The 27,931-nt window shown below is 39.6% G+C and overlaps 1 protein-coding gene across 1 annotated transcript; it reads right to left on the bottom strand.

Annotated features, from left to right (window-relative positions):
- Positions 1-38: 38 nt before the first annotated feature.
- On the bottom strand, positions 39-20,951 carry tbc1d15 (TBC1 domain family, member 15). The gene is made up of 17 exons (XM_007903763.1): positions 20,797-20,951; positions 18,553-18,648; positions 16,998-17,072; positions 15,899-16,019; positions 12,941-13,154; positions 9,653-9,755; positions 8,907-9,098; positions 8,597-8,725; positions 7,485-7,588; positions 7,085-7,179; positions 6,134-6,250; positions 5,124-5,224; positions 4,360-4,459; positions 2,797-2,894; positions 1,785-1,901; positions 1,536-1,622; positions 39-284 (listed from the first exon to the last, which is right to left on the bottom strand). The coding sequence occupies exons 1-17, from the start codon at positions 20,809-20,811 to the stop codon at positions 69-71; spliced, it is 1,980 nt and encodes a 659-aa protein (XP_007901954.1). The 5' UTR covers positions 20,812-20,951; the 3' UTR covers positions 39-68.
- Positions 20,952-27,931: the final 6,980 nt, after the last annotated feature.

Raw genomic sequence — 27,931 nt, 5'->3', positions numbered from 1 at the left:
GCTTCAAAAAAAATTAAATAAATGATGAAGATCTTTTCTGGGTTTCCACAGTTGTATGTTTATTTTCACTATATATGTGTCATTGCATGGCCATTTTGAGGAGGGTCTCTGTGTCCCGTTGAGTCTTCATTTCTGTGTGTAAAGGCAGTAGCTGAGTTGTCCATTTGTGTTATCTTACAAGATTCTTCCGTAAAGGCTCTCTCAGATGTAGTGGCCTCACAGTCAGAAGTTCCATTAGTGCTGTCCTTCAAGCCCAGGATATCACCAACAGCTCGTGGCAACTCCTAAATAACACAAGCAATGGCTTGATAAAATACCTTCATCTGGTAAGGAAGGCAACTTTAACTTCAAGACATTTTGCTTCATATCTCACATGGTCCATATATTATTATCTGCTCCATTATTTATTCACAATTTTTTCTAAGCAGAATTTTAAGAGCACAAGAATATACACAAGAGTATCAATTCATTCAGTTCTTTCCCAAATCTTCTGCACTTCAATTGAAGTGGGAAGAGAACAAGCAGAATAACTTGAGAACTTTGCAAAAGGCCTATCAATTATCACTATATCAATGAAAACAAAATCCAGGATACATGCAGACATTCCATATCTAGTGCATAAAATTAGGTATCCAAGATTTACATTGAATTTGCAAACCTCACCACACAATCTTTTTGTACAGTGAAGATTTTATAATCCATTTGACAATCTAGAGCCTTTGGCAGTATTCCTATTATTCAATGTCATAATAATAATAATAAACCTTGCATTTGATATAGCGCTTTTCACGTCGGGAGGACGTCCCAAAGCGCTTCACAGAACACACTGTAAAGTGAATTGACTGTATATTTGTGGACAAACGCGGCAGCCAATTGCGCACATCAATGTCCCACAAACAGTCGTAGATTGAAAATGACCAATTTATTATTGTTTTTGGTTTTGGAGGGATTATTATTAGGCGTGTGGAGTAAGGAAACTTGCCCAAGGTTTCGCCCTGCCTGGAATTGAACTCAGGTCTCTCACTTGCAAAGCGAGTGCTCTAACCACTGAGCTACAGGACTCCACAAGGAGTCATTGGCAACTGGCAGTCACAGAGGTCAGACACGTGACTGGTAACAAGAGAAATACCTCAATTTATTACAGCTTTAAAACTGGAATTTATCACAAAGCAGAATGTAGGTTTTACTGTAATCCAGCAGAATCATTTTTATTACCCAGAAGCCAATAAATATCACTGCAGTACTTGGTGCCGCAGTACAAATACAACTGACTGCAATAACAGAAAAAGTGGAACCAGAACAAGGGCACTTGAAGGTGTTAGATAAAATTCTAATGATATTCTTTGCATTTTAAAAGCTAAAAAACATGAGTTATACTAATTTCATTACTGTTGATATGCAAAGGAAAACAAATGAAAGATTATGAAAAGTGCATTTTAAAAATGTCCCAATGTGATGAGAATAAATGCATCACTTAATCTATTAACAAGTTACTGTGGTACTGTAGATAAATACATGGAAGTATACCACTTTACCTTACACTTCATCATTTGGCAGTAAATTGCCTCTGCTTTACAAAGCATTTCTTCTACATCCAGTTTCAAGGAAAGTTCATTGATGTGCTAAGGAATAATGAAAACTCTCAGTTATAATCCTTAAAATTTAGATTCCAAAGAAACGATTATCCACAATCCTGCAATAAATCTGATCCATAGGACTTTATGTTATGATCTGGAAAATAGCTGCATTGTTGCTTTTACAAAAAGATATTTAATGTACAATACCTTTAAAATTTCACTGAAGCCATAATGGTTTTCCATTATCTTCTGTTTTTCAGAATCTAATATAGCACAGCATATCAGAAGATGAAAATTCTGGCAAGGCAATCCAGTCCACAAAACCTGAAAACAGGGCAAAAAATATGCATAAGCTCACAGAGAAATTATCTGTTCCACTGTTATCCACAATTCAATTTCCTCTTTTTTTAACGACGTCTTTATTAATGTGCTAATTTAAATCCTGTTCCACAGAAAAATGAGTACTCTATATACAGCTTTTATTCTTAAGGTGCTCCATGAAATAGAGTGGAAATACTTGTTCTACTGTATTCTGGTTTTCTCTATGTCATTTCTGCAATAGGAAGATCAGATGTAAAGCACGGATAAAACGCAACAATAAATAACATTAGTGAAACTGAAGGCTGGTGCAACCAACCTGTGCGACAAATATAAGAGACTGATGAAAATCTGAATGAATTAAGGAAGGATTCAAAAAGAATGGCAAATAGATTTAAATATATAAAGTTATGCTTTATATAATTGTAACATAAAACGTGTGAATGATAAAGGAGTGCTATAGAAAAAAATGTAAAAGTGAACGACTTGGATACCGTTATCTAGTGCTGTAGATTGAGAATTACTAGTCAAGTTAAAGTAGTTGAACAAAGCTGACTATAAAATATCTCTGAAAGGTATTTCATTACAATTCAAAACATATTACTCTAAGCTTACAAAGCTGGTTGACAGGTCACATTCATAACAATATGCAGAGTGCTTGATGTTTTACGTTAAAAACATTAACATTGTGCAATGGACAAAATCTTATTATTGAACTGCTGAAATCTCAGAAATGTTTTCTGAGAGTGACTGATACAGGATTCAAGTGAAGGATGAATCATTCGAGCATTGCTCGATTGGTTTTGTGGCAGAAGGGGGCAAAAGATGAAAGAGCAGGGAAAAACTTTCTAAACCTATCTTCATTCAGATTATATAGTAACATAAATTAAGGGATTCTTACCTCCCAAAGCCTAAGAGTATCTTGAAAGGTCAACTCCCTTTTAAATCGAATCAGAAGCCATCTAAAGCAGAAGTAGAGATATCCAGATTCTTGTGATTCTAGAAAAATAATACATGGTTTTAAAAATTATGCAGTTGCGTCCAGCAGGAATGTTATGAAATAACATACTGTAGCATCTAAATTCTGCAAATTTTGATTTGAATCAATTCAAACACCTGATTTTAAACAAATAAGACCCAAGTTATTTTTTTTTTTAAAAGTAGAAAATTCTAAACCAAACTATTGACTTTTCCAAGAAAGACAGCCACTTGCAACTTCTTGCAGAAAGGGATCATAGGGCTTTAATACCAGAGAAGATTTTTGTACATCTTTTAGTCTCCTTCAATTCTTTAATGTTGAATTAGGCCAGCAAAAGGCACACAAGCGGACTTTGGATAAGTATTTTTTTTAAAAAGCCTCGACCAATTTAACAAGGTTAATACAAGTTAAATAACTATACTTGCCATAAGGTGGCAGGCCGCTAGATCTCTGTAGTGTTTCTGAGATCAACAGATAAACCACTGAACCTCAATTTCTAGAAATGTCATGCTGTGTATTGTTTTCAAATACAACAAATTCTTAGTAAAGCCACCACAATCAGGAGGTCAGTCATCTCAAGAGAATTTTTTTAATGTAAATAGTATGCATTTTTAAAATTTGCTTTAATTAGCTTCTTTTTGCCATTTTCCATATTTCTCTCCTCCTCAATGTTTTGTTTTCAAATAAAACACATACAATTTACATTTAAATAACGCCTTTCATGTGGGAAGACACCTCAAAGTGATCAATGACTTACTTCAAAAGAAACTCACTGATTTTCTTGAGTAAAAAGACAATATTGTATTAAAATGCTGGGAGACAATGTATCATAAGTTGAAATATTTTTTGGAGGTTGCTGATTGAATAAAGGAGCTAGTACTCAACTGAGAGCATTACTATCTCCTACATAAAAATGCAAGATATCACTGGTTATTATTGTAAAGATTACTTTTAAAATAAGTAATATTTTATAGAAATTGGCCTTGCAAAAAAAAAACCACTAGCCACAACCTCATTCTTCACCACAATAAAGCTCTGAGAGTAATTGGTAGAATTTCTGTTTCACGAACAAAACACATTTCTTCTTGTTGGTATATTATGTCATTTGTGAAACAAACCAGATTGTTTCCATAGCAACATCCTCTTCCTGAAATCACCCCCCGGTTCAGAGTTGAACAGTGTAATATGGATCAAATACCGTATCACTAAGTGCATAGACTTGAGAAATTTCAGTCTTCCCTCCAACTCTGAAATTAAAAACTACCCATTCCTCAAAAACACAAGCAAGGAGAAGACCAATATAATCACATTAATTACAAATCCAATTTAACAGAATATCTCTAACTTATAATCACGGATACATGTCATAAGAGCATTTAAATGCACATTTAGCCAAATATGTTAACTTATTCACTATCTCTAAGTTACCAAAAAAAAGCCACCCAAGAATAGGATCTCAATTATATTTCTAAAAATAACACTTACCAAGATAATTCCAGAACCCAAGGTCTAGTAATTTAAGTAAAGTGCTCAGCTGGACTAATTCTGTTTTCATGCCTTGCATTTGTTCTTCAAAGTTACAATGCTACAATAAAAATCAATTACAAATTAGGACTCAAATTTCCTTGACATTATTATGGTTTGATTGAAAATAAATAATTTATAATTTAACATTTTGACATTTTGACCACTAGCTCTCAAAACAACATGATCACATTTCAGTCAAGTGGAATCTCATTCTAACCATTTGTTAATCCACGTTAATCAACCAATCACTTTTTTATTTTTTAACGATCTACTAAATTAGACTTCCACAATATCAAATTACGGTGGACTTCCATTTAACTAAAAATGTTTGAAAGCAAACCAAAGACGTAAAACTGTTACTCAAATACATGTCAATCCCAAACAAATAAACGATGGACATCAGTACCCCTCCTCCATAACTCACAGAAATTACCCAACACCTCATATGCAAGTGCTCAAAACTTTCAAATCCACCCATTCTCTGTAAAATTGTACTTTGTGTCTGAGAGGCTACCGTGAAGAGTATACAAGTGCTTGTGATAAGCTAATATTGATACAACTGCTTCTAAGGAGAGCTTTCTTATTGTAATTGTAAGTTCTTCAGGTCTTTTAAATTGTGCAAAATTCTCTAGTCTAACCTAAGTGGTTAGTAATCTCCATTGGAATTTTTTTTTATTGTGCTTGTATAAATAGGAATGCAGTCCTGCTTAATTAATTCTTACCATTTGTTCTATAAAGGCCACAAAGCACCAAAAGCCATCCACTTCATTTTCCATAACGTATAAAATAGGAGAAAGCAAGTCACTCATGCCCTGGACATACCCTTAAAAAAAGCAAATGTTCATCATTTAGTGTTTTCATCCTACAAAACTTCTCTGCAACTGAATCTTTTGACTCACTTGCATGATAATGACCAGTGATGCGAGTGACTAGTATATAAGTTGATAAACAACATTGTTTTTAATTCCTATCAAAATATACATTGAACACTGTAAATATACTGTGCAAAAAACTTTTTGTACAGTGATATATGTATGTTCCTCCTTTACGATGTTCGCAGGGAGTTTCGGGTACCTACCTACAATTCACTTTGTGAGGGCTCAAAGCCATGTTTGATGGATGTCAATAGATGACCAATAGTGACTATCCGGGGGGGAGGGGGGCAGTAAGCAGGGTCTCTGCAGAGCTGAACTGGCTCCAAGGTCACACATTTGGCAATGGAATATCAGAATCGAGCCATCTTCCTACTCAGCTTCCGTTAACCCTGCAAGCCAAAGCCCTAAAGCATTGAGTGGTCCTAGCTGGGTAAACAGCAGGAAAGGTTGCCAGGCAGTGCTATACAGTTTTAACTGGCGAGATTAGCTCTTGCCAATCAGCGCCTAATACTTTCCAAATTTAGATAAGCAGGATCTGTCCCTCCAGGGAGAGAGTGCACATTCAATTCCCCCCAAAATCTCTGAAATTTCCATGTATGGATGCGCTGCATGGAACTCGTGTTGGTTTGGATACTCTTAAGCATGGTGATGGGTTTTCTCATGTGTAAGACACCTGGCCTAAAAAAATGTTTATGTTGCTTAAAGATATTGTAAACATATTAGATATTTTTGTAAAATGCAATAAGCTTTGACATTTGATTAAGAAAATGTGTGGGAAAATGAAAAGTGCAGAAGAACAAAGTACATGTATTTGTGAAGAACTGATATCAGCCTAGTTGGGAAATGAAAACACTTACCAAGGTCAAAATCGTACATGCAATACGTCATCAATATGTCATGCAGTAGAATCAACCCAGGATTGTCTTGACCTTCATAAAATGTATTTGTTCGATCCGTTCTGTTTACATCTTTCTCTAAAAGAAAAATCAGTTTCGAAACAGTTTCCCTGTGTTAATTGAAAAAGTTTTGACCGTTTTAAATTCACACTTTCTGTATATGGAAACAAACCAGTTTCAAACAAACAATGCCTTTAGACACAATTTTTAGCTTTCTTCTAATATCACTTTTCTACTCCAAGATGAAATACATTTAATCAACAGTGAGATACCACATACTGTTAAAACCATCAAAGCACTAAACCAAAATCTCTTATCGCACTCATGAATTTATGGATTGACATTTCAACAGGAAATAAAGTAGCTTAAATGAAGAAACATAAAGAAAATGTTAAACTGAGGATGCATCAAAATAATTTAACAAATGTGACCTGCGATCCAGTTAAAAGATTTTTTTTTACAGTTTAGCAGACTGATGAAATAAGTTTCCTCTGGAGAGAAGGTTTCTAAGTGGAGTAATTTGGCAGATCTCAGCCAAGTTTCATGGTCAATAATAAATAGTATTCAGAGTGAGTTAAAAAAACAAAATAATTCTCAGACAACACCTTATGTGAAGGGTGCTATATAAATGTAAGTAGTTAATGTAATATTTAAAGTTAAGGCATAATGTACAGTTTGACAGAAGCAAGTTTAAAATTGTATGTTAAAATGGCATCCAGTGTGTTCCCAGAGCTTTGGTCTTTCAAATAGGATACTCACCTATTGGGGGCGGTGGGTGGAGAAGAGTATTGGAAGACTTGGTAAATGTATTTTAGATTATGAAGTGCTTGAACATTTTGGATTCTGATAAGATTTCCTGCTGTATACAAAATTCAAGGACAGTTGGGTTAAATAGAAAATAGATCAATTTACCTATAAGGCTTTTGTACTCTTTCAATCTTGTATTCCTTTGTTCTTGTTCTTCACTGACTGATTTCCACTGTAGTTTCATCCTGAAGTACTCATCTCTGTACATGTGAAAAAGAAATAAACTTAAAATTAATTATTGCATAGGCTATGCCAAATAGTTCTTGATCACTGACCAAACTTGACTAATATCTTCTTTGGTGTAGTTAACTTTACTGACTTGCTCCACGATTTCAGTATTATCCATTTTTATTTTGAAATTCAATAAAGTTTGCATTTTGAGCTTTTTGTAAAGTGGAAAATTCACTCCATTTCCTCATCACAAAGGTGAGGGCAAAACGTTCATATATTGGGCATCTTATCTTGAATCTTATCACAATTAAATTTTATCTGAAAAGAAACTCACGTTTTTCTCTTCTGTAAAGGTTTTCTCTCTTCTCTTGTACTATGCCAAGGAAAATATCCAAGAAGAAATTTCCATGCTTCTTTTCGTACTGCCTGACAAAGTCCCTGAGGAAGAAATCACAAAATAATTAAGACTAAATAAACAAGAATGATAAACTACATATTTGTAAAGGAAACTATTGTTTGAGAACTGGAACCATAATACACTTGTTACAGTTCTTACCCTCAAGGCTACAATTCCAGTCTTTAAACACAAATCAATGTTGCCATTGATTCATTTCATTTGACATTTTAAATTTTTAAATTTAAAGTATGTACAAATACCATGGTAACTAAAGTTCACCTTTTAACAAGGATACAGTAATCTTACATTTAAAAATATAAATTAAATTTCTTCACTACTTTCTTCATATAACATTTTACATTTTGCTTAAATTCACAAGTACACTTGTATCTAAATATTCCCTGTAATACACAAACCTGATAAATGATAAATTGTGGATCCCATAGTGCTCCAACTAGCCAGTTATTAAAGTCATGTTGCCATTTAAGAGTAAGAGTTTAGAAATCATTATTTTTCAGACTTGTGCACCAGCTCCTTTCAAAGAATTCGAATTACCGTAGTGAAAGAAATAACATTTTGGAGGGCGCAAAGTGTCACTGTTCCTTTTGAAGCAGGCACGGGAAACAAAGTTTTGATCCGGCAGCCAGTAAGTTCGGTAGCGATGTTACGAATTAGCGATTGTTAATGCGACTAGTGCAGAGAAATTTAAGTGTATTTCATAGAAAATTCAACAGGATTTGAGCAAATGTACGATGAAGGCTATTATACAATTTATACAGATCAGACTTATGCGAGTTTTACTGTAGTACATTATTATCTGTCCAGCTCAGCTGGTCATTGAAGATCCCATGATTCTATTTAAAAAGGGAGTTTCTCCCACTGTCCTGACCATTCTTCACATGAATCAATCATTCACTCACGCCTTATTTATGGAACCTTGTTGACACAAAATGACTGCCACTTTTAGCCAAAGAAATGTTACTACATTTGGCAACTGATGCTAAAACTCAATGTTAATTGTATCTAATCAAGTAAAATATTTTCTATACCCCCTTGAATATGATCTTTTTCAAGTTATCAGGATTTAGGATTTTCCCTTCTGGATTCATATTCATTGACCATTTCTCAGCAGAAACTGGTTCTCCTCTTTGAATGTCAGGCCTTTCCCCAATGTCAATCTGAAATAAATAGATTGATATCAAATAGATTCACAGTTCACAAGTATTTTATTCATCACAGTTTTTTTTACCCATCACAGATTTTCTTTGTAAGAAAATGTTAACACCAACAGTTGGTTGTTCTACTTCTGAAGTTCAATATTCTTTCTAAACAGGGCAGCATGACTCGAAATAAACTTACTCGGGTGATGACTTCAAAGCCCGGTTCTTCCTGGTGATTAATTTCAAGGCCTGGAATTGATTCATTAATATCCATTTCGGATGCAGGTCTTTGTTGGGGCATTACGTCAGGACTACGAAAAGCATCCAGAATGTAGTTTGTAACTTTGGAAAAGCTTCCTAATGTTGTTACATATGGATCCTTCTTGAACTTCTGTGAATTAGAAATACTTATTGAACTACACTGTTCTCATACGACACAAAATGCCAAACAAATCATACTTTTCACAATTAACAAATCAGAAATTCATGTCATTACTGCCAGTATTTTAGGGTTAATGTATACAATGTGCCAGAATAGTGGAAGTTTTACTGCTGGTGACTAGTGAAGGATTGGGTGAAGAGAGCAGTGGGAAAAAGATTGCCATTCATGAGTTCCAAACCACAAATGTAAAGAAATAGGACAACTAAGTTTGATTGACTGCATAAGAAATAAACACGTTAGAAAGATAACATGCTGTATCATTAAGTAATTGAGCAGCCTGCAGATATTACTCTATTAGAGAATTCCTTATCTAACTGGATCAAGCAAGGAACGGGAAGGAGACGGAGAGAAAAAAGAGGGAAAGGAAGAAAAAGAATAGAAAGAAGATATTATTTTCCCTGTTTGATGAGCATTGATAAACTATTAAGAACATGTCTGCTGTCTTCAATCTACAGTAAACAGTACATCCATAGTTGTTTTTGTTGGAAACAAAACACACTTACATGTACTAAGCCAAGAGCGTTATCCTCAAACAGGTTCTCAAAAGACTGAGAAAGAGCCTTGCTGTTGTAACTAACTAGAAGTACTCGATTATCATGTGTTGATCTATAGAAAGAATAAAAAAATTACCTCACATTTTGCTAGGAGATGCTATTTTATGTTTAGTCAAGCCCCAATATAAATTGCTATTTTTTGGTAACTGAACTCCAGAAGGCATCTGAATATTAATCTCCATGTTGCTTTCACAAAATGCTTTCCACAAAGGCTATAGTTTGCAACAGCTTTTCACAATTAAACTTTTCAGAATTAAACTGGAAAAATGTGTTAAATGTGTCATTTCTGCAGCTTTCAAAGTCACTACAGTAATCTAATCCAGCAGCAATTTATTTGTATTGAATATATCTAAACAGTCATATATTTGAATAGCTCATCTGAACCATATTTAATCAAATTCACCTATTTCTATTATTATCGACGATGATAAGAACTTTACTAACAGCAAACTGTTGGCAGACCTGATATAACAGGATGTGATGCACACTGAGATGAAAAAATCTGACATTGCACTTCCTTACAAGTAGCAAGATGACACTGCACACATGTTTGAGCTGGAAGAAGTTGATAAACAATCGTTTGGGGGGGGGGGTTAGAAAGAGCAAATCAGACACAAGCAATACAATACTGGAAAATAAATTGGCAATTTTGAATAAGAACCAACACACCTCACAAAAGCTTAAAAACTTAGCAGTAATGCCTAACAGTAAACCCAACAGTAGACTCCACAAGCAGAAATTAAATATTGAAGAACAAGTCATCGTGAAACCAATTCCAGATTTAAGATAACCAGTTATTCTAGATTAATATATTCAAAATATTGGTCTGGTAACTTTATACTAACCTAAGCCAACAGAGCAATCATATAGGAAATGGCAAGATTAGTTGCATTTACAGGGAAGAGAACATAAAAATATGGAAGGAAAAGGAATGATCAGAATAAATATTAATTATCAAATCATACTAAAATGCACATTTTAACTCAGACTGCTCACATACTATAACTAAAAACCACTGCTTGCAGTAATAAGGCTGCTCAAATATTATGGCTGGTTCATTAGTTTATTATTAGCTTTAACCTACTAAACTAAATATGAACAATGCAATTTGAAATTATCACTATACTCAAATCCTTCATATTCTTCTATTTATTTGATCACTCACTATATTCACTATTTTCCTTTTTTTAAACAGAACAAGCTCAAAATCAATCTCTTCTCCTGTCTCTCTGTGCTGAGCGTTAATTTTGGAGTTGAGACTTGTACGCATTCAGTTTTATTGGTTAAAAACAAGCTTTACCAGCTTGAACAAGCTGGTTTTATAGTCAACTGATCTTTGATCTGAAAATCCAGAAAGCAGAAGCAGCAAAAAAATAAACTCATTCATAATGCTTTCATGGTTACAATTTAAATTGCTTTGAAAATAGTCTCCAAATTATCCTAATCATGCGTTACCGAAAGCCACATTTGTGTGTCACAGCTGCATGAAGCTACAGCCTCAATATGTAATGTGCAGTTTATATCACTGAAAGCAATGTGATACTGCTTCTAAAGTGATTGAGAGAAGGAAGCCTGATTTAGAATTCCTGCTCTTACCAGGAGCTGAGGAAAACTGTTCACATGTACCACAAAATACATACATGAGGCTTTGTCAATTAGTATCAGACAGCTTTTAAAGTTACTAAAGAGATGCACACAAAATTGAGTCTTAAAATGAGTAGTTTAAAAAAAAGTTCATTGGAGACTACTCAGATCTTTTAAGAGATTTTTTTGACACAGGTTGAATTGATTCACACCATATTTATATATTGCATACTATAATTATGCAAGTTGGTGTCCCATCAAAACCACTTTGGCAAAGTGATCTTGACAGCCAAGCACCAGTGGAATCACTTTGTGATTGTGACTGATTTAAATTGTCCTTTATTGGCAATTCAGCACAATTTAACACTAACGTTAGTTATAGTGTTTATATTATGCAAACAAATCACTGACCAACACAAAAAAATGGTCTTTGATTGTCCCTGGATCTAATAGTTTGGATGATAATTTCTGATCATGTAGATTGAATTGCCTGATTTCATATTCAGCAATTTAAAAAATCCTCACTCTTCAAATTGGTAGCTATAGGTACTGTATCCAGAAAAATAACTTCAATGATTTTTCTGAGTTTCTTGTATAAAGATTCCAGAATGCATTCATCTTAAAGACAGTCAGATATGCAGACAAAAAATTTGAATAAACTACAACACACTTCTGCAAGCATACCATTTTTGTTGCAGCCAAGTTCTAATTTGCAGCCGCTTTTTAAAATAAATGATAGTAATTTAAGTTCTTATCTGTTTTGGAATGCTGCTTGCGAGGGAATAAAAAAAATAACTTATTATATGTAACATTAAAATCTATGAATATACCATGTTTGTCCCACAGTAGCCAAAGTCTAAGTCCTGTAAGTGGATTGCCACCTAGTGGTAATTCCTACAAAATACATTTTATAAAAAAAGTCAACGTTTGAGTATTTGGCTACATGGCCAACTCACATCAGATTTATAACAGGTTATGGAGCATTACGTGATTCTCACAGCTCCTTTGGTCTGGTGAGATTCAAGTGATAATAAACACCCTAGATCCAGAACTGAAGTGTCAAAACCCACAGAAAGATTTGCTGCATCAATAGTTCCTGTAAATCCAGGAATTGGAAGAAAAATAGGATTATCTTGATAACAGCAAAACATACATACCATTCATACAACAGAGAGAAATATCTGCATTGGTAAAATATGCCCTAGGTATGAAGATGCCTGTGACATTAGCCTAGCCCCAACATGTTGGTTAATATAGTCCACAATGCCCTATGCAGCATGTTCACTATCCCATGGATTGTTAGCAGCAATTAATTATAAAACAAGTAATCTTATTGACTTTCATTCTGCAAGATCTAGCTTATTGTTAGACTGTACTGTAAATGTCATAAATTCCACTAGTATCAAGATGCTTTTAAAAGTACCCATTCACCTGTATGCGGACAGACACATATGTGTGCACACACACACAGAAAGTACATTAGAGTATTGGGGGCTTCTACTTTTTAAATACAATATTGAAGATCCACGGGGAATTGGCCGAGGTTGGAAACATTAGAAATGTAAAACTACTGAAACACATACAAAATTCAGAAATTGTTAACATGTGTATCTAATGTTTTTCTCTTATCCTAGCTGTTTTTCAAATACTTACTCGATGAGTGGAATATATTTCTTAAGGCACTCCAGCAGAGCAGTGCTGCCTCCATGGTGAAAATGAAGAGCTGGAAGAGAGGTATCATCCCGAAGACAAAATCCTAAATATGACCAGCCCATGCCTTCTGTATTTCTTTTGATAGATTTCAGATCAGGTAGACTGAAGGAGAACGCCCATTTATTTCTACCACATACGTGACTTGCTGAATCATCTGGTAAAACAAAATGTTAACACACTTGAATGTGGTTCAAAATGAAAATAAAGGGCTTGACTCACAGAACACAGCTTTGATCTCAAGCATGGAAAAATAATTCAGGCAATCTAAATTTGATCTAAACATAATCAATGATGTGTCTCGGTAGATCCATCCACTGCAGAAAATTTGAATATTTTTGAACGTATGCTGAAACATACACAGAAGTCTCTTTCAGTTTTTTGTTCAAAATCCAGATTTTTTTGCTGCATTATTGTTTATTTATCTAAACTTACAAAATCAGTGATGGAGCATATTCATAACAAAAGTATCCTTGACTAATGGTCTTCAATCTCTGACAGGCTGCCACAAAAAACAAGAGAAACATAGATTTTTCACATCAAATAATTATTATGAGAAAGTTATTTTCACTGGACTCATTTGTCATACTATTAAGGCTTCAAAATCCCAACCTAGTCTACGTTAATTCCCAAGAAAATTATTATTGTCATAATGGAACCTAACAAAGCCCATTTCTATCATAAAATTTGTTTCCCTCAATTTAAAATGCTTATGTGCCAGAACTTTTCCCCGCAGACCCATCAATACATTTATTTCAATAAACATTAGTGCATAATTCATTAAATCTTTAAGCTTCTTTTGCAATATTTTGACAACCCACTTGGTGACACACCTCTGATAGATTTTTGATTTTCTACCTGTTTTCCAACAGTGAATTGTAGCACTGGGTAACCCTTTTAATTTCTTCTCTCTTCAAGTCTCCCTTCATCACCTACCATTCCTCAGTTGGCCACTGTTAAGCTGCCTTTTGCAAATTATAACCAGTATGTCATAAAATGCAAAATACTGCAGAGGCTGGAAATCTGAAAACAAAAACAGAAGTCGCTGGGAACACTCAGCAGGTCAGGCAGCACCGAGGGAGAAAGGAAAATGAGTCAATGTTTCAGGTCCACGACCCTTCTTCAGAACTGGGGCATGCTGGGCGGAAGAAGCTTTTAAGGGCTAAAAGCCTCTCCCTCCCAACATGCCCCAGTTCTGACGAAGGGTCATGGACCCGAAACGTTGACTCACTTTCCTTTCTCCATAGATGCCGCCTGACCCGCTGAGTGTTCCCAACGACTTCTGTTTTTGTAACCAGTTTGTCATTCATATTTTGTTGTGGAAAGAGTGCCTGGTTGCACGTAACATCTTCCTTTGATATCACAAGTGACTGTGTAAATAATTGTGATTACGAATCTTTGTCTAAAACAGACACACACAGAGCACGGAAACAGCTCTGGTCAAAGTGACAAATGACATTCTGTCCATCTGCGACCAGGTCTCCTTCTGCCTCCTCGTCCTCCTTGACCTCTCTATTGCCTTTGATACCGTTGACCACTCTATCCTCATTCACCGCCTCTCCTCTCAACTTTCATGGTTCTTTCCTTGAATGGTTCAGATACTACCTCACACCGTCTCCACTTCATCTCCACAAACATTTTTTCCTCTAGCCCCCTCACCGTCTCCTACGGCTTTCCTCAGAGCTCTGTCTTTGGTCCACTCCTCTTCAATATCTATATCTCCCTCTTGTGACATCATCCGCAGACACGGAGTCAACTTCCACATGTATGCGGATGACACCCAAATGTATTTCTCTGCCTCCACTGTTGACTCCAGGACCACTGCAGTTCTGAGAGAAAGTCCTGGATGAGAGCTAAATTTCTTCAGTTGAACGTCAATGAGACCAAGGCTCTCCTGATTTGCTCCTGTCAGCGCTGACAGCATCACCATCCAAGGATACACACTCCACCTTACTAAGCCAGTCCGGAACTTTGGCATCTTGTTTAAGCCTCAACTATCCTTTCTACACCATATCCATGCCATGACCCGCTTTGCCATCTCCGCAACATTGCCTGGCTCCGCCATTCTCACACTGCAGGCCACCGAAACACTTAGACGCATTCATAACATCCAGGCTTGATTATGCAAACTCCCTGCTTGTCAGCATCCCTAACTCCTCCCTCCATAGGCTGCAGATCATCCGGAACTCTGCGGCCCATTTCCTCTCCCGGACCAGGCTCCGTGAACCTATCACCCCCATTCTCGCCTGACTTCACTGGCTTCCCATCACACAAAGGATTAAATTCAAGATCCTGGTCCTCACCTTCAAAGCCCTTCATGGCCTCGCTCACCCCTACCTGTGACCTCCTAACCCCCTACCAACCTGCTCCCTCCCTCCACTCAGCGGGCTCCAGCCTGCTTCATGTCCCCGCCTCGCCCGCCCCACCATTGGCGAGTGGGTCTTCAGCCACTCTGACCCCACCCTATGGAACTACAGCCCACAGTCCCTCTGCCTCACCCACTTCCCTGGCCTGCTTCAAGACCCATCTCAAGACCCTCCTCTTCACCTTCCTTTCCCTCCCCCGCCACCCTCTCCAACTCCCAGCTTGGGTCCGAAACACTGACTGTCCAGCACCTTGGGACGTCCTCCCGACATGAAAGGCGCTGTACAAATGTAACTTTGTTGTTGTAAACCTCAATTCAAGCTGGCTGGCCTCACTTAAGACACTGCTGATAATGGGAGGACAGCAGGCAGTGTTCTGGAAGAATGGGATCAAATGGTCCTTCTTCAACCACACCTTTCTTGTGATCACTGTATTGTTTCTCACATCATTTTACACTAGTTTGTTTACATTAGAATTGAGCACCAATTAGCAATGAAAAAAATTTGTATGCATAAAAAAATCTTATCACGGACATACCATTTACAAAGGGCTTCTTTTTGAAGGTTACGATATTAAGCATGTCCCATTCAGCTTCGTAATTGCTTTGATTCACTGAATGCCGGGCTGTTTGCGTCCATTCGACTACTGAACTGGAATCCTAAAGTTTAAAAAAAAGTTAGAAAAAAAGTAACTGGAATTTTTAAAGTTTTTTTTACATTTTCTGATAGTTCAACAGGAAAAAATAATGCATTTTATTTTTTTAATGGATAAATCAATTTTCTATGCAACGACACCTAGAAACCACAATTGCCAACAAACTTTAAAAAAAATTAAATAAGAGTAAACCATTACCTCGAGCAATAGAAATGTGCCGCCACAATATTTTCTACGGAATCTGCTGTAAACAGCACCCTCCGCTAAAAAATAATGAAGTTTCTGGCGCCTGAACCGGTTGCATTGCTGCCAATTGTTTATCCGACCCTACTGTGGGGGGAGCTGTGCCGCTACTGTGGGCAGAGCGGCTCTGGGGGCTCATGCACAAGCTGGAAATGGGCTTCACTCCATTCCAAAGCCTTGCTGTTGAGATTGTCTGTGTGCCTCTCTCCTCTGTATGTAGGTGTTTGTCTCTGTGTGAATGTGTCTCTCCTCTATATGTATGTTTGTTTGAGTGTCTGTGTGTCTCTCCTTTCCTTTGTATGTGTCTGTCTATGAGTGTGTGCGTGTGTCTCTCTCTCTTTGGATGTGTGTCTTTCTGTGTCTGTGAGTCTCTCTCTGGGTCTCTGTGTCTGTGAGTGGTGGCAGGACCTGGAAGTCAGGAGGCGGTGAGCTCTTGTAGTACCTCAGTCAGGACACTGGCGAGCTTGGTGAGCAATGCTGTTTTTTGGCGAACCTCCAGGTTCTTTGGGCTGCACTGGTGTTTTTAGAGAATATGTTATGACTAATGATCTATATCTGAAATCTAAACTGGAATATTACGTACTAATAAAATGCTACAACAGAGTGTTCTTTCAAAAGATGACTTAGTTGGTACTCAATGTTTATGTTTATTCCTGATTGGGAAGGTGGAAAATCCATTTGATTATGTGTTTTGCCAACAGAAATGAAATCTAACACAAATAAGTAAGTTACAAAGTACCTTTCCTGCGCAAAGAATATTTGAAGAATCTAATGTTGCATCCACTGGTGACCAGTCCACTACGGTTACTGAACCCTGCAAGAAAAAGAAGCATTCGCTTTGTTTTTCACTCTTTTTCAATCTCTGCCATGTCTCAAAGTGCTTCACCCAATTTTACTGTAAAGGGTAGTGACTATTTGCAGGTGAATGTGGCAGGCAATTTGTATATAGCAATGTCCAATAAACAGGCATTAAGTGAATCACCAATTTTATCTGGAGAATTATTTGCCAGATCACTGAAGCAAAATCCCTTCACTTTTCCATAGGATGCTGTAGCATACACAAGCAGATGGCCCTCAGTTTAATATCTCATCCAAAGGAAGTCACCTTTGATATGGCAGCACTCCCCAGCAGTGTCAGCCTAGGCTTTCAGCGAAAGTCCCAATATGGGGCTTTAACTGACAATCTTCCAACAATGAGAGATAGACTGTAATTCGCTCATGTGCAGACCATTGCTGGGTCCAGCCAATCCACACTAATCCTTCTATTGTGGTGTTGGTTCTCCTCCACTAAGAAGCAGTAGGAGATCCAACTCAAATGTGGTTCTCCCAGGAAAATCAAGGCAACAATGCCGCAGAAAACAAACTAGAATGTGAAAGCAACATAACACAGACCTGACAACAGAAACAAATGCATTTCCAAAATCTGTAAACTTTTCAAATGTTTTACGGGACAATATTCTCCTGCACACAGTCATCACTGGAACAGGAACTAGAATAGCAACCAATTCAATCAATCTGAATAGCAGATAATTCAATCTATCTAGTTCCAACTAAACTTAACATTATATAATGTAAATTCTGCTCAAGTATTTATTATTATTATCCTTGCATTTGATATAGCGCTTTTAATGTCTTCTAGACGTCTCAAAGCGCTTCACAGAATATACTGTAAAGTGAATTGACTGTATATTTGTGGCCGAAATGGGGCAGCCAATTGTGCACAGCAGTGTCCCACAAACAGTCATGGATTGAAGTGACCAATTTATTATTGTTTTTTTTTCGAGGGATTATTATCAGGCACATGGAGTCACGAAACTTGACCAAGGTTTCGCCCTGACCATAATCAAACTCAGGTCTCTCGCTTGCAAGGCGAGCACTCTAACCACTGAGCTACAGGAGTCCTGTGTATTAATAGGGACTTTGTCAGTCTCCCCAGCTCCACTGTTCAAAAAATTCAGCTCATTCAGAACTCTGCTGCCCACGTACTTACCAATATTTTAAATAAAAAAGTAATACCAAATATTCCAAAAATATATGGATACTATATATACTGCACATACTGGTGGGCATAAAATGGAAAGCAAAGCTTTATCCACTTTTCAGGTTTGGTATATTAATGCACTAGTCAGTAACTTTTGCAAAGTTGTCTTTCCACAATTTCACAAGTCTAAAAGCTGGGTTCATTCTTTTTACACACTGATACATGCTACGTCTAATTAGTATAATCTACTCTATTGTAAATGAGTAACAATTAAAAATGCAAATTCACCAGCTATTTAAAGTACAAAAGTAACCTTATCAATGATCCGAAGTATTCCTGGTAGCGTGTCTTGTTCACCAATTCTTTCAGAACATGAATGAAGAAACACACCATCATGTTCATACACAATCTGTAAAACAAAATGTTAAACAGAATTTATTAATCCTGCATTTTGTCGTTCAAATAAAATGGATGCCAGTCTGCCCTTTATCATAGCAATTTTAAAACTTTGTCAGAAATAAAGCTAACTATACACCAGCGGTAAAATCAAGTTAAAATGCAAAACATGGAAAATATAGTATAGCCAGAGACTGAACTATTCATCTAATTAATTAATATTAATCTTACTGCATGCTACAAGCTGACAGTATAATATATTTCTAAAAAAAACTTACATTAGAGATTTTTGCAATGCACTTTTTGAAAGTTGTAATATAATTCAAAGCTCATTTTTTCCTTTGAATATGCTGTTAATGTTTTATCAATACAAATTTATAACACTTGATAAATGTACCACAATTAAACACGAAATATTGTACTCAAAATAATTTAGCTGAGAGTGCAGAAACTATAGAAAATAAAAAAACAATTATTCCCAGTATATATAACACTCACTTTATCTGCAGAACAGCAAACACATAAGGTAACGGCCTTGCTCCCTCCTACCTCTCCAACCTACTATCCCCCTACCTACTTGCCCGTACCCTCCGTTCCTCTGCCTCTGGTCTGCTCCACGTCCCCCACCCCAACCGCCTTACCATCAGTGGTCGGGCCTTCAGCCTCTCAGCCCCCAGGCTCTGGAACTCCATCCCCCAGTGCCTTCGCCGCCTCCTCCCTTTCCTCCTTCAAGGCCGGTCTCAAAACCTTTCTCTTTGACCGTGCCTTCAGCTTCCCTCTCGACTCTCTTCCCCCTCCTCGCTCCCTCCCTTCCCTCCCCTCACCCTGACCATTTCCCCCCCCGCCCAAGGCTCGGGTCCTGACCCAACTGTGCAGCGCCTTGGGACGTCCTCCTGACGTGAAAGGCGCTTTATAAATGGAATCTTGTTGTTGTTGTTGTAACTTCAGGTGTACGATTTCTTAAACATTTGCATCAAATTACAAAATATACAATTATTGTAATTAAAACTGGAAGAGAATCTCCTCTTTGAAGTGACAAACTCACCTTCAAAGATACAGTGAAAATGTAAATTACAATTCCATGCAGATGTAAAGCAACATTTACAACATTTATTTCTAAATTGGTAACATCCAGTCTGCATATTCTCGTGATATCTCTACAGATAGTAACAGTACTGTTTAGTTGTGGATCATTCTTTGCAGAAACACAACGGCCAGACTGCGGGAAAGTTTTTTTTTCTTGTCTTATTTTTAAAATTGCTGATTTGTCCTTTTTTTCCTGAACTCTGAAAACTTTTACTTCCCCTTTTCCCACCAATAAATTATGCCTGAACAGTAAAAGGCAATACTACCGAAGGAATCATTACAGTGCTCTCCCCAGTTGCTGGTCCAGATGGACACTTATTTTCTTACTTATTTACTACCTTATCTCCTCCACCCACACACTCCACGTCGTCTCTCTCTCTCTCACACACACACACACACACATACACACACACTGCAACTACACTGCTTCCAAACAGAAGGACTCCGCGGTGGAGCGGGAAACCATCCGTTTTAAGGCTGGAATGTAAATCAACAGCTCAATGGGCGAAGAAGAAGAAGAGGAGGAGGGGGGGGGGGGGAGAGAAACCTCCAGCTCACCCACCGAACAGGTTATAAAGTGCTGAGTCGTGTGGGGGTTGGAGAGGGGGATGATATGGGGCAGTAAACAAATGAAAAATAAGTGTGTGGGGCTGAGGGAAGAGGGAGAAAGAGGAACAGGCCCTCCTTTTTTTTTTGGCAGCTCGCTCCCTTGGGCGGGCAGGTGCTGGTGTCGTGGCATCTCCGGGACTAAGTTTGTCCAACACGGCGCCGTTTGCTTCGGATATTGATGAGTGGGGACTGGTGGTGGAGGGGGAGGGGGGGGGGGGGGAGGCGAGTGCACTGCAAGTCTTTATAAGCACACTCGCACCCCCACCGCTCCTCAGCAAGTCAGGTGCCCTCCATCCCCGAAGAGCTGAGCGAGGTGCAGCTGCTCGGGGGTGGAGACTGGCGGCGGGTGGCACCAGTCGGGGAGGAGAGAGAGAGAGAGATAGAGAGAGAGAGGGAGCGAGGCCACAGACGGACGGACCGGGACATTTGAGGCCGAGGTGACGCCAGCGCTGACTCAACTCTGTACCTTTGCCGCCGCCATGATCCCGCCGCCTCCGCCCGTGACGTAGCGCCATTCACGTGCTTCGGGCCCGAGAGGAGAAAACAAACTGCCACAGCTCGCGCGGACCCAACTGACCGCGCACGCGCAGTCTCCGACTCATTCCACCCTCCCCCTCCCCGCGGCCGCCACCAACGGGTTCTTGGAATACTCGACGAGCTCCTTGGAGGACTCAGGCGGCGGGATGGGAGGCAGCGACACCCCCCGGGAGCCCGCTGACATTACGCTGAGTGGCCGGCGACGTCACAATGGCGATCGTTTAGAGCAGAGGGGAGGGAACAGCGGGAAAGAGACCAGCGATGGAAGGAAGGAAATGGAAGAGCAATAATGGCGCAGACTCAATAGGAGGTGAAGCTCTGCCAAACGGCCATTTTGAACCATCCTGGATCCTATACTTATTGACAGCAACAACAGCAACAACCACCACAAAGTGACATGTGTACAGAGCCTTTTCGCATCAGGAGGACGTCCCGAGGCTCTGGACAATCGGGTGTTTCGGACCCGAGCTGAGGGGGGAGGGAGGGGGGGAGTGTCGGGATCGTGGAGGGCGGGGGTTGGGGGAAAGGAGGGTGACGTGACACGGAAGGCACGGTCGAAGGGGAGGGTCTTTGAGTCGGGGCTTGAAGGAGGCAAGGGAAGTGGGCGAGGCGGAGGGACCGCAGGTTGGCGTTCCGGAGGGTGGGGGCGGAGTGGCTGAAAGCCCGCCCGCCCGCCCATGGTAGGGTGGGCGAGGCGGGGGACGTGAAGCAGGCCGGAGCCCGCTGAGCGGAGGGAGCGGCAGGTTGGTAGGGGGTTAAGAGGTCGCAGAGGTAGCGGTGGTGGTGGGAGTGGGGAGCAAGGCCATGGAAGGCTTTGAAGATGAGGACCAGGATCTTGAACTTCATCCTCTGTGTGATGGGAAGCCAGTGGAGTCGGCTGATGATGGGGATGATAGGGTCACAGAGCCTGGGAGAGGACACAGGCTGCAGAGTTCTGGATGATCTGCAGCCTATTGGAAGGAGGAGTTGGGGAGGCCAACAAGCAGGGAGTTTGCATAGTCGAGCCTGGATGTTATGAATATGTGTACAAGAGTCTAGGTGGCCTGCAGTGTGAGATAGTGGCAGAGCCGATTGCAGATGTGGGGGAGGGCAGAGAGGGACATGGCACGGATGTAAAGTAGGAAGGATAGTTGAGGGTTAGACAAGACGCCAAGGTTTGAGACTGATGTAGTAAGGTGGAGTTTGCATCCATGGATGGTGATGCCGTCAGTGCCTGAGGCGTGGAGGCTTTTCACGGGAGCCAATCAGGAGAACCTCGTTCCTGTTGACGTGCAACTGTAGAAAGTTAGCACTCACCCAGGACTTGATATCTAACAGACATTCTATCAGGACAGCAGTGGTCCTGGAGTCGAGGGTGAAGAAAGAGAGATAGAGTTGGGTGTCATCTGCATACATATGGAAGTTGACCCCATGTCTGAGAATGAAGTCTCAAGAGTGAGCATATAGATATTGAAAAGGAGGGGACCAAGGACAGCCCTGAGGAACTCCACATGAGACAGTGCGAGACTAGAGGAGAAGCTGTTTGTGGAGATGAAGTGGAGATGTGAGAGGTAGGATCTGAACCATGTCAAGGACAGAACCATGAAGGTTGAGGTAAGAGGAGAGGAGGTGGAGGAGGATAGCGTAGTCAACGGTATCGATGGCAGCAGAGAGGTCAAGAAGGACGAGGAGGCAGAGGGAGCCCTGGTCGCAGATGGACAAAATGTCATTTGTCACTTTGACCAAAGCTGTTTCTGTACTGTGGGTGGCATGGAAACGCGTTTGGAGGGGTTCGTGAAGGGAGTGGCGGAGAGGAAGGAGCAAACAACAACTACATTCACTTCATTCACTTTACAGTATATTTTGTGTAGTGCTTTGAGATAATAATAATAATCACTGGATATAAAGCACCTATGTTTTGAAGATATAAAGCTCATTATCAAATGCAGGGATTATTATTTTATTATTAACTTACATCTGTGTAGCGATAGCGTCTCGGAGTGCTTAACCTGGCCTTTTTCCCCATATCCCTTATTCTTACTCGATCATGTGAACAGTCTCTTTTTGAATGGGTACAAGGTCACAGTTCCAGCAACTGGCAGAGGATTTCACACTCCCATCACTCTAAAGTGAAAAGTTACCTCCCGAATCTTTTCTGGATTTCCTAGTTATGAGTTAAAAACTAGGTCGACACCCCCAGCCACAGGAAATATTTTTCCCTGTCCACCCATTCTAAATCGCCTATCATGTTACGATCCTCTATTATCAACCCCTCTCAGCCTTCTGAGCTCCAAAGAAAAAAGCCCCAGTCTATATAAACTGTATTCATTCCAGGGAACATTCTGATACGGACGAGGTGGAGGGAAAGGGGAGATGGAGGGAAGGTTATTTTTCTTGGGGATTGGGGTAATGGAAGAAATACAACACAAGAATACAATTGTACATTACAACAAGTGTAAAAGCCTGTTTCATATTATTCCACTCCACCTTGTTTATTTTGTAAAGCAAAATCCAGAGATCAGGGAAACACTGAAACCAAATACCAGAGATCAGAGAATGTCAGACAACCAGAAAAAAAGCACAAATTTAGAATTTAGAAACTTTTTTGGGTTGGGTTTCAGGCAACAACTGCCTGTGGTTACTTGAAAACCAGTTCTATTTTGCACTTATGGCATTTTTGACTTGAATAATTTACAGATACAGCAGGTCAAGTGAGCATACCAGTTCAGGATTACAAAGGAGATTTAGGACTAAGAGTCTGAACAGCCTTAGTATATCTTATTTTCAAATTTGGGATCGTCCTATGCTGGCCGGCACTGCCATTGTTCAAGTACAAGGTTCCTTTCTTCACCACTCCGGCAAGCGGACGCGCCCTTTAAGAAAGGTCTGCAGGATGCATCGAGGGACATCCCTCGATCGCTGGCTCAAGGTACCTTGATGTGGAGTCCTGTAGCTCAGTGATTAGATCGCTCGCCTCGCAAGCTAGTGACCTGGGTTCAATTCCCATTAGGGCAAAACCTTGGGCAATTTTCCTTACACCACATGCCTGATAATAAGTCCTCAAGAAAAAAATAATAATAATAATTTGGTCACTCAATCCACGACTGTTTCTGGGACACTGCTGTGTGCAGTTGGCTGCCACGTTTTGCCCATAAATATACAGTCAATTCACTGCACAGTATATTCTGTGAATGGCTTTGAGACGACTAGAAGACGTGAATAGCGCTATATCAAATGGAAGGATTATTCTTATTATAACCTGAAATGATTCTGACACTGACCTCAAGTTCTGAAAGAGATACATTCATTGTGTTTCTGACCACAGCCTATATTTGTAATCGTCAAAAACCTTTCAAAATATTCACATTGTAAATTATTTCAGCAGATAAGCAAGATCCATCAATAAGCATGTGACTGACATAACATAGGCTCAACTCTGAGTCAGAAGCCAAGGGTTCAGTCCCACATCGGAACAACAACTTGCATTTATATAGCACCCCTCATGCTGGGTAGCGTTCCAGAGTGTTTGAAGGCCACTGAAGGGACGATAAGCATATATCAGGCTGACAGTCCAATACAATGTTGAAGATGCACTCTTTTACTGGAGGTGCCTTCCTTGGGATGAGATATTAAACCAAGATCCTGTCTCCTGGTGTCTTGGCCAATAATCCCATAGATAAAATAGGCCATTCACTTCATGGCTGCTTGTGAGACATTGCTGTGTGCAAATTGGCTGCTGCATTTGCTTACAAAATACAGTCACTACGCTTCACTTTAAAATCCTGTGAATCACTTTGAGACATCTCAAAGGCATGATAAGATGCTATATCAAATGTAAAGATTATCATTAACATTCGTTCAACCTGTGCCTAATACTATCCGGAATTAGGGAAGCAGGATGCGTCCCTCCTGGGAGAGTGTGCATTCCATTCCAACAATCTAGCTCTGGAATTTCCATGTGAAGGTGGGATGCATTGGTGTTCTCAGTTTGGTTTGGATACTTTTAAGCATGTGATAGGGTTTTTCCAAGTGGGTCAGTCACCCGTCTGGCCCAAAAAATATATTTTAAAAGGTTACGCAAGCTTTAAGATTGTAAATTACCCGTTAGAATTGTGCAAGGCAAACCAAATATTTGCAAACGTTCAGCTTTGGTTAGTTGAAACAAGTATTAATACAAATAGTCTATAACTTGGCAGTCCATTTAAAAATAATGTTACAATTGAACTTTCTAAAGTAAACTTATCCTTATAAGAAAAACTTTCTTGTAAGCAGACATGTACAGATTCACATTTTTAAAGGAAAGACACAGACTTGCATGATTTACTGGACAACATCACAAGAGCATGGGTGAGAAGGGAAAATAAGTCATGTGATAAAGCACATGTGATGGTAAAATACAACAAGCTTTTGTTAAGTTAGTGCATCATACCCAGTGCCCAAAGAACTCTAATTGGAGAATTCTTCGCTTAATTTTATGATGTGCTTTTAAACTGCCCATAATTAAATAAAAGATTGATTTTTTTTGTAATGCAATAAATAAGTTATAAATCAAATGTCCTAAAAATGTTTTCTGTGCTGCTAATTGGTAAGCAGTATTAATATTTTTCTGGAAGTCTATTATACTTTTGAGGTGTTTGAAGGGTTAAGAAAAGCACTTCAGCAAATTCCTGTTATGCTAAGGGCACTGACAGAATCGGGAACTGAGAGGAATGGAATTAGGTTATTTTACACTAGCTGGACAAATCAATGCTTGATGTTCTGGTCTGATAGTTTATCTATTTCAAATTGTGTATTCATACCTCAGAGAAGAGGTATTTAGTAGATATGTTTTTTTGCAGGCTCAGATATTGTAGCTGAATTATAATTTCTTCTGTAGAAAGTCAGATGTTTCCAAACTAAGTAATTGTCATTGATGTTAAGAGGACCAGAATTTTAAAACCTAGATCAATGTGTCAAGTCATCTTGGAGCTTTAGAAATGAACAGTAAAGCAGGTGCCTTAGCTCTGCAGAGCTTGAGTGGACTCCGAGATTCGCTGTTACCATTACTCTCATACTAAAGTGAAAGTTGTCACATTGTTTTATTAGAGAAAACGAGAATGAACTTTGGCAAGATTAATAATAAAAATCCTTACATTTGGTATAGCCCTTTCACATGGGGAAGACTTCCCTAAACATTTCACAGGATACACTGTAAAGTGCAATAATTGTGTATCTTGTGGGCAAAATACCAAGAAAGAATCATACAGAACAACAAGATTACATTTGTATAGCGCCTTTTGCGTCGGGAGAAAGTCCCAAGGGCTGGACAGTGGACAGCATTTCAGACCCGAGCTGGGGTCAAGAGGGAGAGGGGAGGGGAAGGGGGTGACCGATGGCATGGTCGAAGAGGAGGGTTTTGAGGTGAAGGAGGCTAAGGAGAAGGCGAGGTAAAGTGATTGGGGGATGGAATTCCAAAGGTTGGGGGCAGAGTGGCTGAAGGCTCTTCCGCCAATGGTGGGGCGGGTGGGTCGGGGGACGTGGAGTAGGCCAGAGCCAGCTGAGCGGAAGGAGTGGGCGGGTTGGTAGGGGGTTAGGAGGTCGCAGAGGTAGGGTGGGGTGAGGCCATGGAGGGCTTTGTAGGTGAGGACCAGGATCTTGAACTGGATCCTCTGAAAGATAGGAAGCCAATGGAGTCAGGCGAGAGTGGAGGAGATGGGGTCACGGAGTTTGGTGCGGGAGAGGACACGGGCTGCAGAGTTCTGGATTATCTGCAGCCTGTGGAGGGAGGAGTCGATCCTGGAGGTGATGAAGGCATGAACAAGAGTTTCAGAGGCCTGAGGGGTGAGGTAGTGGCGGAGTCGGGTGATGTTACGGAGGTGAGGGAAGGCATAGCATAACATGTAGGAGCAGGAGTAGACCATTCGGCCCTTCGAGCCTGCCCCGCCATTCAATCATGTCTGATCTTCTAATCTAACTCCAGCTAATAACCTGACCCTGCCTTATCCCCAAATCCCTTAATTCCTTTTGCAAGGCAGAGTGGGTCATAGCTTGGATGTAGGGAAGAAAAGACAGTTGAGGGTCGAACAAGACACCTAGGTTCCTGACTGGCTTGGTGAGTTGTAGTGTGCAACCATGGAGGTTGATGCTGCCAGAGCTTTAACGTAAGGAACCTTCATTTAAGGAACTGAAAGCCCTGATAATGTATGAAAGTTAACTTGCAGAGTTTACATAGAATTACATATACAGCACAGAAACAGGCCATTTGGCCCAACTGATCTATGCCAGCATTTATGCTCCACATGAGCCTCCTCCTGCCCTTCCTCAACTAAGCCTATCAGCATAATCTTCTATTCCTTACTCCCTCATGTACTTATCTAACTCCTCTTTAAATGCACGTATGCGGTTCGCCTCAACTACCTGTGGTAGCAAGTTCCACATTCCCACCACTCTCCGGGTAAAGAAGTTTCTTCTGACTTCCCCGTTTGATTTATTGGTGATTATTTTATATTCATGGCCCCCAGTTTTAGTCTCCTCCACAAGTGGAAACATCTTCTCTATGTTTACCCCACCTTTCATAATTCTAAAGACCTCTCTTAGGTCACCCCTCGCCCTTCTCTTTTCAAGATCCAATCATGAATATGGAATGAAAAAATTCCTTGAAAGCGAACAGTGTATAAATCTCAACCAAAGAATTTTAAGAAAAGAGATCAAAAAGCAGGGAAAAATATGATGACATGGGTAGGTCAGGCCGATACAATTGACCTGCCTTTACATAGAATATGCTGCAACGTCCACAGAAGAGTCCTATAGCTCAGTGGTTAGAGCACTCGCCTTGCAAGCGAGACACCTGGTTTCAATTCCAGACAGGGCAAAACCTTGGGCAAGTTTCCTTACTCCACACGCCTAATAATAATCCCTCCAAATCAATAATAAATCGGTCATTTTCAATCCACGACTGTTTGTGGGACACTGCTGTGCGCAATTGGCTGCCGCATTTCACTCACAAATATACAGTCAACTCACTTTACAGTTTATTCTGTGAAGCGCTTTGAGATGTCTAGAAGATAAAAAGTGCTATATCAAATGCAAGGATTATTATTAAGAGT

This window comes from Callorhinchus milii, unplaced genomic scaffold (genome assembly GCF_018977255.1).
Source record: "Callorhinchus milii isolate IMCB2004 unplaced genomic scaffold, IMCB_Cmil_1.0 Scaffold5, whole genome shotgun sequence".
NCBI classification, from domain to species: Eukaryota; Metazoa; Chordata; class Chondrichthyes; order Chimaeriformes; family Callorhinchidae; genus Callorhinchus; species Callorhinchus milii.
The sequence above is the reverse complement of the archived record's forward strand: the minus strand, read 5'-3'. Positions and strand labels throughout refer to the sequence as shown.

Excerpts from the sequence above, each read along its gene's own strand:
- tbc1d15 (XM_007903763.1), bottom strand. Across the intron at positions 8,726-8,906 it reads GCTTTGAAGTCATCACCCGA|ATTGACATTGGGGAAAGGCC; the intron begins GTAAGTTTATTT and ends TATTTATTTCAG. Across the intron at positions 7,589-8,596 it reads AAAAGATCATATTCAAGGGG|GGACTTTGTCAGGCAGTACG; the intron begins GTATAGAAAATA and ends TTTCTTCCTCAG.